Raw genomic sequence first — 17,231 nt, 5'->3', positions numbered from 1 at the left:
GCATGACAGGGATTGGAGATCTGTGTAGGGGTCTCCTCACCTGCACCGAGGGCAGTGACCCTCTCCCTCACCCAGATGAGCCACCCACAGCCCCATCCTGCTCCCTGCTGGTGCCCTGCAGCCCCCCGCACCAAGGCCCGCCCTCGGGGGGGGGGGGGGGCTGTGTGAAGCTTGCAGCCGTTCGAAACAGATTTAGAGGAGATTTGGCAGAGCCAAATTTTCAAAACAGATTTGGCTGAAACGAAACAAGACAGTGATCCAAAACACTGAAATGAATCACTGTCGTCCGAAATGGCTGAATCTGAAACCAAATCAAAGCACAGCCCTAGTATATATGCTTTTCAATAATCCTGTTCTCCCTCTAGACCACACAATCAGACACATATACTAATGAAAATATTGCATGGTTATCATTGGAGAAGATGCAGTCTTTTCATCGTCCTTGATGCCAGATCCTCCTATCCTTCAGTCTATCACAACTATGGTAGAATTACCTTCTACATAACAATTTGTTCAAAATTTTCAGCACTGCAGCTGAAAATTTATCATAGGCTCATAGGGCACCTATACACATGCAGGGAGGCTGCTCCAATGTGCTATAGTTACAGCACATTGGAGCAGACTCAATTAATCGAGTCTGCTGGAACGTGGTAATTATTGTACTACAACAGCCTCCAACGTCACATTGAAAGAGTTTTAGATAAAGCACCCCACCACCCTTTCTAACCATGGAGACACTGATACATGTGACACTCCGGGCGATCCCACTGCCACCACCTCTCCCCCCACACACACTCCTGGAGCACATCTATAAATGCGCATAATGTCTTCATCAGAGACAGCAAATGCACAGCAAATGTGAGTTCTGGTACAGTCTTAAAGTTACCAATCCCTAATTGGTGAAATGGAGATCCCACTTCTAAGCTTCTCCATTGCTCGCAGGGCAGACCTCATAAAAGAAAGTTTGCTGTATTTCTGTATCTGATTAGAAATGTGTCTCTGTCACTTCAGTAGTCAAACTGAAAATAGACAAATATTTTGTTTCAGGTCAAACAACCATTTTGTTTCATGCAAAACAAAAGATTTTGCTTTGAATTATTTTATCTTTTTTTTTTTACCTAGCAGAAATATACCATTCTCAAAATAAAAGAATAAAATGATGCTTTAAATTGTTTGAAAACAATTCATTGACTTTTCCAAAATCTTATTTTTTTTTTTTATACCAAATTTGAGCTGTCATCTTGAAACTGCTTTTTGGCAAATTCATTACTAGGGAATAATAAGAAACCCCACTGATGGATAACCAAGTTTTCAATGGTTTAGCTGCGGCTTGTAAAAGGCCTATGGTCTTTCCTAATTTGTGTAGTTTTCTGATTAGCTTTCTCCTTTTTATATACTGAATGAACCTCAGACGGGTAAGAGAAGGCAGCCCTCTAATATTCATCTACCTATCTTATGTCTTTTTTTAAATTTACCTTGTTCTAATTAGTATAATTCTCAAGAATTTTTTAAAAGGACCAACAATTTTCCATGCCTAATTTACATGAAGTAGCATGCATCCCATAAGAATGCTCACCCTCATATCCTGTTATTTTCAGCGGAAATAAAAGGGCACTCACCAAGTAATTGTTAGCAGAAGCAAACCCATATTCTTTTCCTAAATGGGTAATGTAATTGAAAGACGCATATGATGCCAAAAGAAAGAGCAGCATTTTACAATACATTGAAAATATGATCAACATTAGGAGAATGATTCATAATGGATATTTTATCCTGTGAATTTTTCTGTTCATTAATTGTGCAAAGCTGGTAGCAATTTTCTTATATTTATTCACTGGTCAAAATTATTTGTAAATTTCCATAGCAAATACGAGACTGGCAGCAGCTACTTGAATAGATTGTTGTGAATACTGAAAAAGTTAATTGCTTAAGTTAATTGGTTAATTAATTTTGGCATGTGTTATTGTTTTTGTTCCCTGGATGGCTGAATTAAGTAAAATACATAGCCAGATGCCCATCTTGCAAATGTTTGCCCACAAGTTATAAAATGTATGATATAATATTGAATTCTAAATTTCATTTTGATATATTGAGTCTAAAAATATGGTTTCACAAATATTAACACCACATAAACTAGTTTTCTGGAATACCCATAAATAACATCAAATAAACATAAAATAACATAAATAAACAAAAAGACATGGAAAAAATAGTCAAACCCAGTTCATTTAGAACTTGAAAAAGACATTTACATACAAATAAGGCTTACTACCCTTCTCTTCCTCTGTAGGTCTTGTCTATTTGGATTTTTAAATTATTTGGGGAAGAGACCATCTCTTAATATATGTTCTAAGAACACCATTCTAGCACAATGAGAGCTGATTTCAGGTCAAAGTTTTAGGTACTGCTTTAGTATTTACTGCAGTCCTCATCTAGGACTCTGCCTTACAAATGCTTGCAATTATATTGTTCCTCCACCTTCTATGTTCAATAAACACCCAGTGGCCCTGCTTAGTTCTCTCTTTAGTAGAATAATTCTTTGTGCAGCAATGTAATATGAAAAAAATGCAACCCTTTATTCAACAACATAGAAGAAGTATAGAGAGATTTATTACACACATTCTAGGAAAGAGAAGCAGCCAAGGTTATGAAACACTTGCTGACACTGGTATTTGTAACCTTAGTGACTAAGTAATGCAATAACACAGGGTGAGTGTGTGTGGGAGGCCTGCTGTGAAGAAACTGGCTGATTTTCCTCTCCCTGACTGGTTGAACTGTTATGAATCAAAAAATGTTGTTAAAGTAATCTACAATAAATCCTGTTGGGATTATTATTGTGCTGATAACATACATAAACTTTATAAACTATTAAAGTGTCATGTTTTTGGAGCTTTGTTCTGATATCTGTAAATTAGAGTCAAAAGATGCAATGCAGGTATTGCTACACCAGCTGGCTACTCCTACATCTCTGGTTTGAATTTGGATCCAGTTACAATTATGTACTTAAAATAGGGCTTGATCTTAGATGATACTGGGCCCGTCTACACATGTATTTGATCCAGCCTAAATTTACTCTGGTGTAGACTACTCCAGAGTAAGCACTTTCAGGCAGTCATTTACACATGTGGGGATTAGGAAGTAGATTTGCAGTTCTTTGCACCAAATTCCCTGCATCCCTGCAATGGGGCCCCTGCTGCCACCGTAGGGGAGTTCTAGGCTGCCCCTGTGTGCTAGCGGAGGGGCCTGTTGGGAGTACTGGGTCAGGAGACAGCTATCTCCTGGGTAGGGGGCTTCCTGCTGTTGGGACAGGGACCATATTCTTCACTGTGAGGGTCACCAAAATATGGAATATGCTTGCAAGGGAGGTGGTGCTGTCCCCTTCCTTGGAGGTATTTAAGAGGAGATTGGACAAACACCTGGCTGGGGTCATCTGAACCCAGCACTCTTTCCTACCCAGGGCAAGGGGTCAGACTTGATGACCTAATAGGTCCCTTCTGACCCTAAAATCTATTAACTCTATGAAATATCCCTTTGTCCCAGCAGCAGAGAGCTCCTGGCCCTGACTCCCAGATCAGGGGCAGGGGACTTAGAAAAAGCTGCAGGGGAGGGGCAGGTCCCAGCCCCCTGCCCTGATACACTGGTGGAGCAGCTAGCTTGCTGCTGGCTGCCTCATCGGCAAATTGTGGCAGGGGGCTGGAACCTACCCCACCCCTGCAGTTCTTTCCAGGCCCCATGCCTTGATTGCCCAACTGGGCCATGGGAATGGGACCTTTCCCTGGCCAGGACAGTTCCCAGCCCTGCACTGCCTGCCAGATGGAGGCTGTGCAGCTAGTTTGCCACTCAGTTCTGCAAGCCCGGACCTGGGGCCAGAACAGGCTTGGGGTCTTGTTTCCCTCCCTGCCCCTACCAGCAGGGAGCCCCGAGAGCTGGCTCCATTAGCACAGGGCCAGTGCTGGGAGACCCTTATCGCCCAGCCTGAGCTCCACAGTCATGGGGCTCAGGCTGGGAGACTCTTATCTCCCAGCTTCAGCTCTATGGTTGCGGTGCTCAGGCTGAGAGACCCTTATGTCCCAGCTTAAGTTCTGCAGTCCTGGGGCTCAGGCTGGAGGACCCTTATCCCTTATAAAGATCTCCCCGCCCCCAGTTCCCAATCATGATGGTGGAGTAGGGGCTGGGAGGTAAGGATCTCCCATCCCCCACTCCCCAATCATGATCTGGGAGCAGGGGAGTTGGAGGTCCTTGTTGCCAGGGCAGTGGGATGTAGTCCCCATCCAGGTTCCTGTGGCAGAGCCCATCCAGGCAGCAGGCAGCTCCCAGGGGCAGGAAGCTATCTCCTACCTGCTGTGGATGACTGATTAGCAGTAAATTTTTCTCCCTGTCAGGCATCTACACGAGCACTACTGCACCATTGTTAATCTCAAGTAAATTTGTTACTTGCATTTGCAGGTAGCAAATTTACTCAGGGTTAGGGAGGCTTACTGTGCAGTAAGCATGGGCATTTATGCACATACTTTCTGGTCCCATGACATGCTGGAGATCCACTGCTTTGGAGCAGACTTGATTAACTCAGTCTTCTCCATACGCGAGCTGACACACACTGTGCTGCATTGCATGCAGTTGTATAAGTGGCAAAATGTGCGTCAGCACTTAGAAAATGGAGATGGTGCACTTTTGAACCAAAGTACCTTCTATGTGTTTTAGTTCAAAAGCACACTGCCATCATTTTGTCAGCACTGATGTGTATTTCGCCACTGATACAACTGTATGTATCACAGTGCCAGATGTTTTTCAAAGTGCCCAGCACTGCGGCGCTTACATGTGTAAAAATCCCCCATGTACTTACTTTGCAGTAAACTATGCCAATGAGAAGTTAAGTGCGTCATGTAGACATACCCACTGTGGTAAAAATAATTAAGTCCTATCTGAACTACAGTTTTGCACCACTGCTACTGCCAATGGAACTACACCACTGGTGAAATCTGCCTAGGAAATTTGCTTCCAAGTGTGCACAAAGGCTTACGTAGAAGGAGAAAAAGTGACAGAAAGAGTCTAAACCTTGAAAGGATGACAGTACTATTAGCAGTATTTCTACCTTGTGTTTGTCATATCTTCCAGTAGTTTTGTGGACTCTGTAGCTGTCCCAGTGAAAGTTTATTGCAACTTCCATTAATGACACGGGCAAATTCTATTAGCTAGTATCCAAGATCCACAAAGGAATTTAAGTGCCACTGTGCTGAGTATTGCAATACCTAATGATTTTGTCCTTCACTTTCCTCTCCTCACAGGAGAATCAAGAGCTCTGAGTAAGATACCTGAGTTTCCTGCACAATGAATAAGAAGAGCACTATACCTCAGAATGGGATGCACTAAAACTAGGATATTGAGTAGTGAGCTGCCAGACCAGCCAGTGAGGAAATGCTGAGGACAAGGGTGTTTCTTAAATCCTACCTCTCTGTGGAATCACAGCCTCAAGCCCTCTTCTGAAACTTAGTCCTTTGTTTAAAAAAATGAGCAGGGATTGTTTTCTATTTTAACACACAGCTATAGCAGGCAGTGACGCTGTCTTCTCTCTGTCCCCTCTTCATCTAATTTCTTAGTAATTACAGTACTCACCCAGGAAGTGAGAAAAATATTTCAGTTCCCTCATGTAAATCCCCTTCAAACCCATGACTTCCACCTCCCTGTAGCATGTCCTAAACAATAGGCTATACCTATTGTATAGGCTATTCCTATACCTATTGTATAGGTAACAAACTCCACCATTCCTGTTCAAACTGTAATTTTGCATAAAAAGTATCTTTAAATTGGGTCAGACAAAGTCTGTAAGGATACATGCAGACATTACACTTAAATCAACCTAACTAGGGCTAAGTTGATCTAAATATTGAACTGTACATATGTTCAGTGACTTTGGATAAGGTAAAAAACAGCCAGCCCAACCTTACTTCATTTAATCAGGTGCACTATATAGACTGACCTGTGCCTGATCTAAACAAACAAGTGTACACATTCAGAGTGCAGCCCCTGGGCTGGGAAAGCTCAGCCACTTGCCCCAGCCCTGGGGCTGCTCTTTTCCTATTTCCCCCCTCCTACTGACTGGGCTGTTTTTAGCACTTTGACCCACATCTCCCCCACCCCCCGGGATAAGAAACCCCTTCCATGGACCCAATAACCCCCTCAGCAGACCCAACAGCGTCCCTGCCCCCCCCCCCCCCCCCGAACCCACTACCCCCCTACCTTGACTTACTCACATCGTATTCCTGGCATGGCTCCCAGCACCGGTAAAAATATGTACAACTGGGGACCTGATTTACAATCACCTGGCTTAAAGCAAGCTATGTGATTGTAAATTCCCATGAATGCATTTGGTACCCTAAGAGTGAGTATGAGTTCACAATCTAGTGATATCGAATACTCATGGGGAGAGTGCAGGGGGCTCTGGATTCTGGTACCTGTTTGAAGGACTTTTTACTATTTTATAAAATGGTTATTTAAAGCAAAAGCAGTGAAGCAAGACTTTTCCAGCCCCCAGGTAAGTCGTATAAAAATGAATCTTGTATAAACTGAAATGCCTAAAGGATTATGTGGCAGTTGAGTATGGGTTTTAATTACTACAATTTTGGACACGATATTTGCATGGTTCCTAAATCCCATGCAAATATCATTTTAGATACCTAAGTCTCTTTTAGGATCTGCACTCAGATATTGCTTTCTTGACATACCTTAGTAAGCCATAAAAGCAAGAATCTGTTCAACTCTATTCCAGACCAAAAAATAAGATACTCTTATTTTATAATGTCCCAAAATCTGCTATGCACTGGACAAAATATATCAAAACTCTTGATCCCTGTCTAAGATCTCTGCAAGTTTAAATATAATCATGAAAATCATAGGGCCCAGAAAGATTGTTTACAGCAATGTTAACAAGTCTGTTTAGACATGTGGTTCAAGGTTTTATTTTTATTTTTAAATATAAATATATACATTTCTTCAAGTTCTCACCAGTTATTCTGTTCAATGAATTTCTAACATGTCCGCCTATTATAACGGTACTATGCAGACCAAGCTAACTTGCCAACTAGAGTTGTATTCTTTTCCGACCAGACAACAGCACAATTCCCTGTAACTTTAATCACATTAGAGGCTCACTCTCTTTACATGGGGATTGTATCCCTAGTTCAATTAATCTTATTTTTAATCATAAATAAAAAGTAGAAATATATGTACAATGAAAATATATATTACCTAGTCCATCATAAAATACAATTGATCCTCGTCTTTTAAATAACAACCTGACTTACTATGCTGTTTGGTCCTTACTACAAAAATGCAGTTAAAGCAATCTTGCATAAGTCCTATTGGAAATTATGATAAAGCATCTAAAAGTAATTATTTTACCATTGCCAGAAGTTCTTTCAACTATTTGCAAAGCATTGTTTTCACATTTGTTAGAAAACTGGAGTGCATTTGACTTGATTATTTTTTCTGGAATTATTTTTCTGCAGCATTCCTTATGGTAGCAAGAGACAGTCTTCATTATAAATATGTGTATGGTTTCAGCAGCCTCCTGTCATCTGATAAGAGGATTTTGTTATAAATAATTTGGTAAAAGGTTGGCAAAGTGATGTTAACTAGCTCTGATGCCAAAATTACAAATGAGATAAATATTTTTTTTTAATCAGATATTATCTCTCTTTAAAAAATCCTTAACATTTTTATCATTCATTTTAAGGGCAGAATAAGACAATAGACTCAGCAACTCAGTTAGAAAAAAGTTCTTAAGAAACTCTTAGATATTAGAAGATAAGATTTCCCAATAGCTACAGGCATTACAATTTTAAAATTGAGTGATGGGCACCCTAATAATCTTCAAGAATTATAATGGCAATTTAAAGTGCTTGTGTTATTAGCCAGTAAAGGAAGTGAACAAGTAAATAATGGATATTTAATAAGTTGGATTCTGAAATTCTTATTCACATATTATTCAGGAAAACTCCCATTGCCTGCACTGAGAACATTACAAAAGTAAGTAATCAGTTAGTAAATACTGAGTAAGTACAATAATACTTAAGGGAACACATTCACCTTTATCTAATTCTTTTGCCATTAGTAGAATTTCAGTGGATGAGTTTGATATAATTGGTGAAAGTTGTAAAATCATTAGTCTTTTCATATGTACAAGGAAGAGATGAAAAGTTACGTTTATGAGATGGACTATATACAATTAAAAAAAAATACCGTTCTTCAAATTGGTAAGTCTTACTACACAAGGGTTGGGAAATTTTGCAAATGACTTAATACAGGATTTCTCCTAAACTTCAACTCCTGTCGTGAGGACCTGAAGAATAAGGAAAAACTCGAGCTCAACTTAAATTAGTGAGGGTTTTCCCACTGCCTCCAATGAAAGCAGGTTCAAGCTCTAAAACCATTGTATAAAAAAATAATATTTACTATCTTGCTTTGCAGATAGACTGAGACTTTAAAAAAAATTTGATTATACAATCTTTTGTCAGTGTTTCCAGAACATGTATATATAAACCTTTTTCTTATTCAGCTCTATTTTAAATATAGTAAAAGATGTCCTTGACAATGTAAGGAACCTCATTTGAAATGGATATACTGTTAACATTCACGATACTTCAGATAAAGAAATGCCGAGTGTAGGGCTGCTTATATGATCATCAGTTCTTCATTGCTAGTGGTAACTTTTGAATTTAGAAGGCAGGAATATTGTAACATGCAGTTCGACATGTAATTATTATATTTGACACACATCTATGTATGGCCACCTACAAACCATGAAACTAATCAAGTCCAATATATAGCCAAAGAAATCATGCTAAGAATTGGCTTCAGCAACATTTTAATTTTTAAATATTGCCATCAGTGAAAATGGCTGTGATTTGTGAAAGTTTAATGAAACATGTTTATAGCTGTTTCGCAAAGGCTCTGCCTTTATTTCTAATTAAAACAATGGGAATAATTCTCTATTACAAGATGAACAGAATCTGATCCTGAAAATACGGAATATACTTTCACCAGAAATAAGATGTGCGTGCCATCAGCAAATTATTTCCTCTGACAATACAACGGCATAAACATCAGGAAGAAAACATCATCAATTGAGTACATAATCTATTCATTTGAAAGAAAATTAACAATGGATAATTTAATCCCACTCAAGGATAGATTCAGTTTGTTTCATAGCTACTTAGGTATTTATATTATTACCTAACTTGTTTCTTTAATAAATAAAAAGTCTCTGGGAAGACAGCACCTACATCAAACAGATCATGCAATATCACCTGTCAACGTTCTCAGTGTTTCAGGGGTTTTTAATTTATTGAAATATTTAGTAGGCAAAAGCTATATTAAAATGAATTTAACTTCCAATGTGCAGTATTTATTTTAATTATACTGTATATTTTGTAGTTTATCTTTTTTTGTAAAAAATGTACATTTGCATCCAGGTAGATGGTGTTTTCTAGTGAAGGAATAAAAATGCATATAAATACTTATGCTGGAATATGTCACCATTTTTTATTCTGGGTGTAAAAGTGCAGCAAATATGAGTGAGTTTTACTTTCAACAGGACTTCTCACCTACTTAAAATTAAGCACATGCATAACTGTTTGCAAGACTGAGGCTTCAATTAAAAACCATAACCATGATCAGCTGAAGATGCCTACAGTTCTACACGATCACTGGCTGCAATAAATGTTCAATCAAACCATGTAGAAAAAAAATAGGAAGGAGGCATTTATACTGAATATTGATGAGTTACCTACATACCTTAATAATCCACACCTACATGGTCATCCTACTAGCTCCTGCTTATATACAGAACTACGATCCCAGGTCCCAATCTGCGATACAAAGCCTGAATTTTGAACTTTGTTTAATCTTTCTGTGCTAATATTGTATTTACTACCATGTTTGTAGAAATGCTCTTTTATTATCTACGTGGGTCTACACTCCAAGCAAGTTAATCATTCTTGCAGAGCCAGGGTAAACAATATAATTTATTATTCCAAAGATTATTTTATCAGAATAAAAAGTGTGATCTCTTTGCCAACCCTGTCTTTGTGTTTCAACTGGTATCCATCGTGTCTGATATGTCTGAATTATGATACAGTCCCTTGTCCACACACTGTTGTTGACTCGTAAGGAGTTTTCCTTTGTAAGAACTATAGGACGCAGCAGTTCGGATTGACCACACAGTGAAATAGCAACTGGATCTATCAACTTTGGAGAGAGTTGTAGGCGTACAAATAATGTAGTATCACACTTTTCTGTCTATAAATTATTCTTTACAGAACTTTGCTACTACATACAATTAACTTAGCATTTAAGGGCCTGATTTTCCCAGTGATGTAAATAAGCATTGCTCTACTAACATCAACTGACCGAACACCAGCCAAGCATTTGGCCCAACATCTTTTGAGTTACTCATATCCGGCCATTTCCCTCCACTCCCTAGAAAATATTCCGATCTAAAACATAAATAATAAAATGGTTTGGATATTTTCCAAATAGAGAAAAGATTAGCTTCCGATTGGATGAACTGACAGTTTAAAATTGACACTTTTGTTAAAATACCCTGACATTGCAAAGTGGTTCCCTAACAACAGGTTTAGAAATCAGTCGTCCTCATAAAGGCAATGGACAGGGAAAAAAAAACCATACAAAACTGAGGCCAAATCTGATGTGGATGAAAGATGAATTTCACAACTGATTTCCCTGCCCATGCTTTGTAATTTACAAGTTCAAAAACTCACTAGCAGCATTTCACAGATTTTCAGCCTAGATGGTCATCCCTGAGTCTGACCTACATACCACACACACCACAAATTAATTCAGTAACCTGCAACACACTCACAAACCTGTGCAGACAGATGCCTTAGCTTGATTTAGAAACGTGAGCAAACAGAGAATTCAATATGTCTCTAGGTTGACTTTTCCAAAGGTTAGTTCCCCTCACTGGGGTAAAACGTGATTTATTTCCAACTTAATAATTTTTTTCCTTCCAGACTGCTGCCATTGGATCTTGATGCTCCATACTAGGAGGCTCCCTAGCAGATTTGTAGCTTAACTGTGGCAGTTGGGACACAGAGAAAACTACAGAAATCTCTCTCTACTTGGGACATAGGGAAAACTACAGAAATGTCTCAGTCTTGTCTTGTGTGGATCAGTTCAACACATGGAGCCAAGCTTGGCAGCTTCCAGCGAGGCAGCCAACCTCAGAAACACTGGGGTGAAAAGGGTCTGACTGGCAGGAGTTTTGAGCCCCCTCGCCAATCCTGAGGGGAGCCAGGCTGGTGGTAAAGAAGACCGTAGCAAAGCGCAGGTCTAATTCTAGGCCCTGCTACTGGAAAAGTCTGTCCCGGTCTCTTTGGGAGACACAGAAGTCTCCAGGCTTGGATGTCAAGGCCTCACCTCATTTGATTCATAGATTCATAGACATTAGGGCTGGAAGGGACCTCCCAAGATCATCGGGTCCACCCCCCTGCCCTAGGTTCAGGAAGTCAGCTAGGGTCAAAGGATCCCAGCAAGATAAAACTTCCAAATGTTCCTTAAAAGTGCCCAGAGTAGGTGCTTGCACCACCTCCGGGGGTAGTCTGTTCCAGGTCTTGGTGGCTCAGATAGTAAAGAAGATTTCCTTATGTCCAGCCTAAAACAGTCTTGTAGGAGTTTATGATGATTTGGCCTTGTCATCCCCTGGGGTGCTCTGGTGAACAGGTGTTTCCCCAGATCCTGATGGATGGGGGATGTATGTACTTATAGGCTGCCACCAAGGCCCCCCTGAGCCTGCGCTTCTCCAGGCTGAAGTGCCCCCTTGCTGATTCCTGGTATTGGATTAGGCAGGCAGTGCTTTTTGGGTAGATGGGATCTCTTTTGATTAGACCACCCAATGCACTGTTCTTTGCAAGGGTGGCCACAAACACCCTCCAGCAGGCAACAGGAGACTCTGCTGATGTGATGAGGTCTCTGAGGTAGAAACACTGGCTTGGATCTATTCATGGTATTGGATTCTGAAGCTGATTCTTTAGTCGATGGCTATAAGTGTTGTTGGGTGATGAAGGCTGCCGGTTGCTGGAGGAGCAGGAGGAGAAGAAAGAAAGCAGAGCCCCGGCCTGTGCTCTAGTTAGCATGCCCTCCCTCCTCGCTGTCCAGCCTCACCCAGCACGGGGCTCGCGCCGGGCTGCACCTGCGAGCCCGGGGCGCTGCCGGTCCCCGCCGAGGACACAAGGGGTCGCCCGTCCCCCACTCTCACGCCGCTAGCCCGGGCAAGGTGCAGGCGGCAGCTGCAGTCCCGGCCCCGGCCCCGGCCCCGGCCCGGGCCCCTCCGCGGGGAAAGCAGCCGGGGACGCTGCCCCGCGCGGCGGCAGGTTCAATCCGTGCGGGGGATCGGAGCTGCTCTGGGGCAGGCTGCCCCGCCGGGGGACGCCGGGGCTGGGGCAGATCCGTCCCCTGCTGCGCCGCCGGCTCGCCTCGGGCAGGGGGGAGCAGGGGACCCCTGCCCGGGGGCGACAGCCTCCTCCGCCGCATCAGGCCCTCCCCGGGGTCCGGCCAGGCACACACACGCACATACACACCACCACACACACGCACACACTCAGGCACACGCGCGCAGACACCACGGACATAGAAACATACACACGCAGACACACTGACACGGACATATACGGAATCACACACACGCAAAGACACCACCGACACAGACCCCCCCCATCACACAGACACATACAGACACTGGCACGCACGTACACACAATCACACACACTCGAGAAACACACAGACACACCGACACAGAAACACACACCAAATCACACCCTCACACACACAGGGGCACACACGCGCGCATATACACAATCGCACGCACGCAAACGCACAGACGCACCGACACACGCACACCCTCAGACACGCACAGACACGCCAACACAGAAACACACGCGCACACGCTCACCCGTACAGACACACTGGCAAGCACATATACACACCCACACACACGCACAGACGCACCGACACAAACACGCACGCACACACTCAGACACACTCATATCCAGAATCACACACACGCTCAAGAAACACACGCACAGACAGCCCGACGCAGAAACACACACACACAATCTCAGACTCACACACACACAAACTGACACGCACGTATACACAATCACACGCGCACAGACACACCGACACAGACACACGCATTACCAGCCTCTGTCTAAAGCGGTTCCAGCTACTCCGGTGTCCCCCTCCCGCCTCGAGCCCAGCCCGCGGCGCACGGCCAGCCTCGGCCCTCCTCCAGCACAGGACCCCCGGGCTCACAGCTACACCCTGCCCTAGCCAGCACAGCACGGGCTCCACACTGCTGCTCCCACAGGGGTATGGGGAAGAAGGAAGGGGTGAAGTTTCCTAATTCCAGACGGGAAGGAAGGAAGGAAAGAAAGCAGCTCGAGGAGAGGAAACGGGGTAGCCTTCAATCCTGGAAGGCAAAACACACTGCTGCCAGGGTCTTTCCTGGCAGGACTATGAGAAACCCCCCCAGAGTTTTGACGTAATTCAGGTGAACAATCCTAATGACTAATGATGACACAGGCAGGATCCAAGTCCCGGGTGCCCAACCTGCCAGTTACTCATAGCCTCTGGCAGGTGATGCTGAGGGTACCCGGGAGGGTGGCCCGGCTAATCCATAGTGAGGGAGCAACCCCCCCCCCCAACCACCCCCTTCCCCGCTAAAAATGAAGTGAGAGCTGGGAGCAGGGGCACACCATAAAGCATCATTCCCCCCCCCCCCCCCAAGTGAACTGCAATTGAATTCCGAGCTCATCTGGAGGAAATGTATGAAGCCGTTTCCCTAGCAGACAGAAGAGCTGCCAAATCACTGCACATCCTTTTGCTCAGTTACGCGAGGTGGGTCCCCCTACTAAAAAGCCCATAAACGGGGCTGACTACCTTATCCCGGAGGATCTGACTGCAGATCTGCTTATCTGCCCGGGCGGGACTGCGATTTTGTGGCTATATAGAAACACACATCTCTACAGGCATATAGATATAAATAAATACATACACATATGTGCATATATATGTGTGTGTGTACACGCATACTTATGTATTCTTACATATATACACATATACGCATACATACATATATAACTACATACATACACATAGATCCATACACATATATACATACATATATAAATATATGCACGCACATACATACACACATATATGTACATACGTATATAACTATATACATACACATAGATGCATGCGTACATAAATTTACATGCATATATACACATATATGTATGCACGTATACATATGCATATATGCACTTGGGGATACATGTATACAAGTGCATGTATGCATGCACTTACACAAATACATGCATAACCACACATGCATACATATACACATAGATATACACACATACAGAGATATACATGTATATCTATCTATACACATACATACATACAAATTTATACACATATACATATATTTCCCATGACAGCAGAATAAGGGGACTCGAGAGCTAAGCGAGCAGGTGATCAGCACAACAAGGGACTGGAAATGAGCAGGGGATATCAATCTCTTCGCACTTACTTCTTCCCTGTCGCCGTACCCTGGAGGCGTGCTGGCTGCCAATGTATTCCATAAAGTTCAAAGTGATCAGGAACCAAGAGATCAGTCGCAATTGCATAGTAACCCTGTGATAGTTGCCTTCTTTCTTTCTTTTGGCTAAGGCTGGGGGGAAAGGATGAACACAGCAGTGGAGCTACCTGCACGGATGCTTCCCACTGAGATCCACAAGCTTTTTTCTCCCCCCTTTTTTTCTTTCTCCCCCCTTTTTTGGTGGGGAGGGAGAAGGGGGGGAGGGGGGTCTTGCAATCTTTCCTCTCTTGCGCGCTCAAAGTGTCCGAGCGATCCTCTTCGGAGGGATGTCACCGGTGGGAAGCAGCCGTGGAGCGGAGGTGCGGGTGCCCGCTGGCGCGGCGCCAGGCAGCATGTTGCGGGGTCCGCGGGGCGGGGAGGGGGGCGGTGAAGGGCCGGCTAGGACTCGCTCCCAGCCTCCATGGGCAGGTGGGCTGCGGCGCTCCGGGGCCTCCTCGCGCTCTCCCCCTGCGCCGCTGCGGGCTTCATGCGGGAGCTGGCGGCCGAAGGGCTCCGGGGGAGAGCCCCATAGGCGGGGCGGGCTCTCCGCGCAGGAGCGAGCGGGCGGCGGCGGGGCAGGAGCCGGACCCGCACACACGTGCGTGTCGAAGAGCCCTTGGCTTGGCGGGGCAGGGAGTCAGGGATCCCCTTGGAGAGCCCGGGGCGGAGGAAGCATCTTCCAGAGGCGCGGGCGGGCTGCGGGGTCCCACGGCGGCCGGCTTCCTGCAAGCCCGGCTCCTTCTCTCCCGCGAGCGCTGGTGGGCTCTGCCTGCAAGCCGCGCTCACTCTGCCTCTCTCCCCCCGCCCCCCGCCCTCCTCCATGGGATTTTTTAAGCCCGCACCAAGTGTGCAGAGCGGGCTGCAATAGGACGCGGGGCAGTCCTAGCCCGGAGCCTCCAATCGCCGCCTCGAGGCTCCGCTGGGGCTCGGCAGGGAGGGAGGGCGGGCGGGCGAGGGGCGAGCGCCTGGGCCGCCTCCTCCGCCCGCCCGCCCGGGCTGCCCCCTCGGAGGGGTGGGAGCCGGCAGTGCCAGGCACTTTGGGGAGCTCTTCCCGGGAGCGGAGCTGGGCCCGCTCTTGCCTGACTCCTAGACCTTGCTGGGATGCCCCCAAGCCAGCAGGATGCTGAGGATGTCAGGCATGGCACCAGCCCCGCCCTTGCCCTCCTTGCCAGCACAGCCCTCCTGGCTACCCTGCTTGAAGTAGTGAAGAGAAAAGAAACCATACAGCTGCTTCCACTGAGGCAGCCACAGGCCTGAGGGGCGATTTACTGCCCCCCCCCCCCCCCATCTGATTCAGGCGCTGTCGAATTAGACTCATTTCTTTTTCAGAGCCCTCTTTAAAAGTGGTACCTCACCCATGCAGCTCCTCACCTTGGAGAACAGGGAGCCTTTAGGATTAAGAAAAGTCATGAGTGTTGTTGTGAAGGGGAGGGGGAGGGTGTTGTGCCCCAGCCCTCTTTCTCTGTGCTACTATTGAAGTTTAGAGCAATACTCAGATCAAGCATAGTCTATGCAAGTGTAGTCTATAGCGACTACCTGGCAAGGGATACACTGTGACCATGGAGGAGGTCTTCCTAGCTGCACCAGGGAAGACCGCTCTCCTGGCACGGGTATAGTACCGGCCAAGGTAATGTATAGTAAACCTCCCACTGAGCTGCTGGAGTGGGAAGGTCTTGGCTTTAAGCTCACTTTATGGAAATGGGACACTCCTCCCTGGCTTGCCCCTGGGGCCTTATGGCTGAGGGCAAGCAAAACTCGGGGGCATCCGAACCCGGAGGCTTGGGCCTGCAAGTAGGATGCCTACCAAAGGTTTTGGAAACATCTGAAGCCCCAGATGGGGGTGGAGAATGTTTGTTGGTAGTAGGGCCACTTATGGTTCTGGACTGAGTCTCGGATTTGGAATTTGTTTTTGCTAATTTGGCTTGAAATATGGAAAATACAATAAACAAACAAACAAACAAAAACTGCTGTGATCACCAGGTAGGCAGAGCACTTGATTACCCAGGGACAAATCTCAAGTGCCCATTGAAGATGACTGAGAGAACTGTACTCCCAGAACCTGAGCCCCAGTGGGGCTGGGGTGGCAGCACCCATGCAATGCATGCAAATGTCTTCAAAACAGAAGCCAGGGGGAGAATGTGTTGCTGTTTCTGCTCATTTGCAAACAACAGAATCACAGAATCATAGAAAATGAGGGCTGGAAGGGAGCTCAGGACTCAAAGAACCCCCTGCTTAAAGAAAGAAAAAAAGAAGAAGAAAGAAAGAAAGAGGCGTAGCCTTCAATCCAGGAAGGCAAAACACATTAATGCCAGGGTCTTTTTTGCCAGGACCATCCTCAACTAGATCTTCCCAACTAGATTGTCCATCCCAGGCCTTAAAAACCTTAAAGGATAGAGATTCCACAACCTCTCTGGGTAACCTGTTCCGGTGCTTTATTGCCTCCCCTGGAGAAAGTTTTTCCTAATATCTATCCTAAACTTCCCCTGCTGCAACCTGAGACCATTGCTCCTTGTTCTGTCACCTGTCTCCAGTAAGAACAGTCCAGCTCCATCCTTTTTGCAACCACCCTTCA

The 17,231-nt window shown here is 44.9% G+C and overlaps 1 protein-coding gene across 3 annotated transcripts in view; it reads right to left on the bottom strand.

Moving 5' to 3' along the window:
* Positions 1-15,487, bottom strand: part of RSPO3 (R-spondin 3) — a 97,918-nt gene extending 82,431 nt beyond the window's left edge. For 2 of the 3 annotated variants that reach the window (XR_002087743.2, XM_014611027.3), the window contains exon 1: positions 14,612-15,487. Coding sequence is in view for 2 of the 3 variants with exons in the window: in XM_014611027.3 (XP_014466513.1) it covers positions 14,612-14,708 (97 nt within the window). In the remaining variant the exon portion in view is untranslated. The remainder of the gene's footprint in view (positions 1-14,611) is intronic. The other variant, XM_006272459.4, reaches the window with a different exon arrangement.
* Between the last annotated feature and the right edge of the window lie 1,744 nt (positions 15,488-17,231).

The sequence above is a fragment of the Alligator mississippiensis genome, chromosome 1 (genome assembly GCF_030867095.1).
Source record: "Alligator mississippiensis isolate rAllMis1 chromosome 1, rAllMis1, whole genome shotgun sequence".
Lineage (NCBI taxonomy): Eukaryota > Metazoa > Chordata > Crocodylia > Alligatoridae > Alligator > Alligator mississippiensis.
This window is presented reverse-complemented; position numbering and strand designations above follow the sequence as displayed.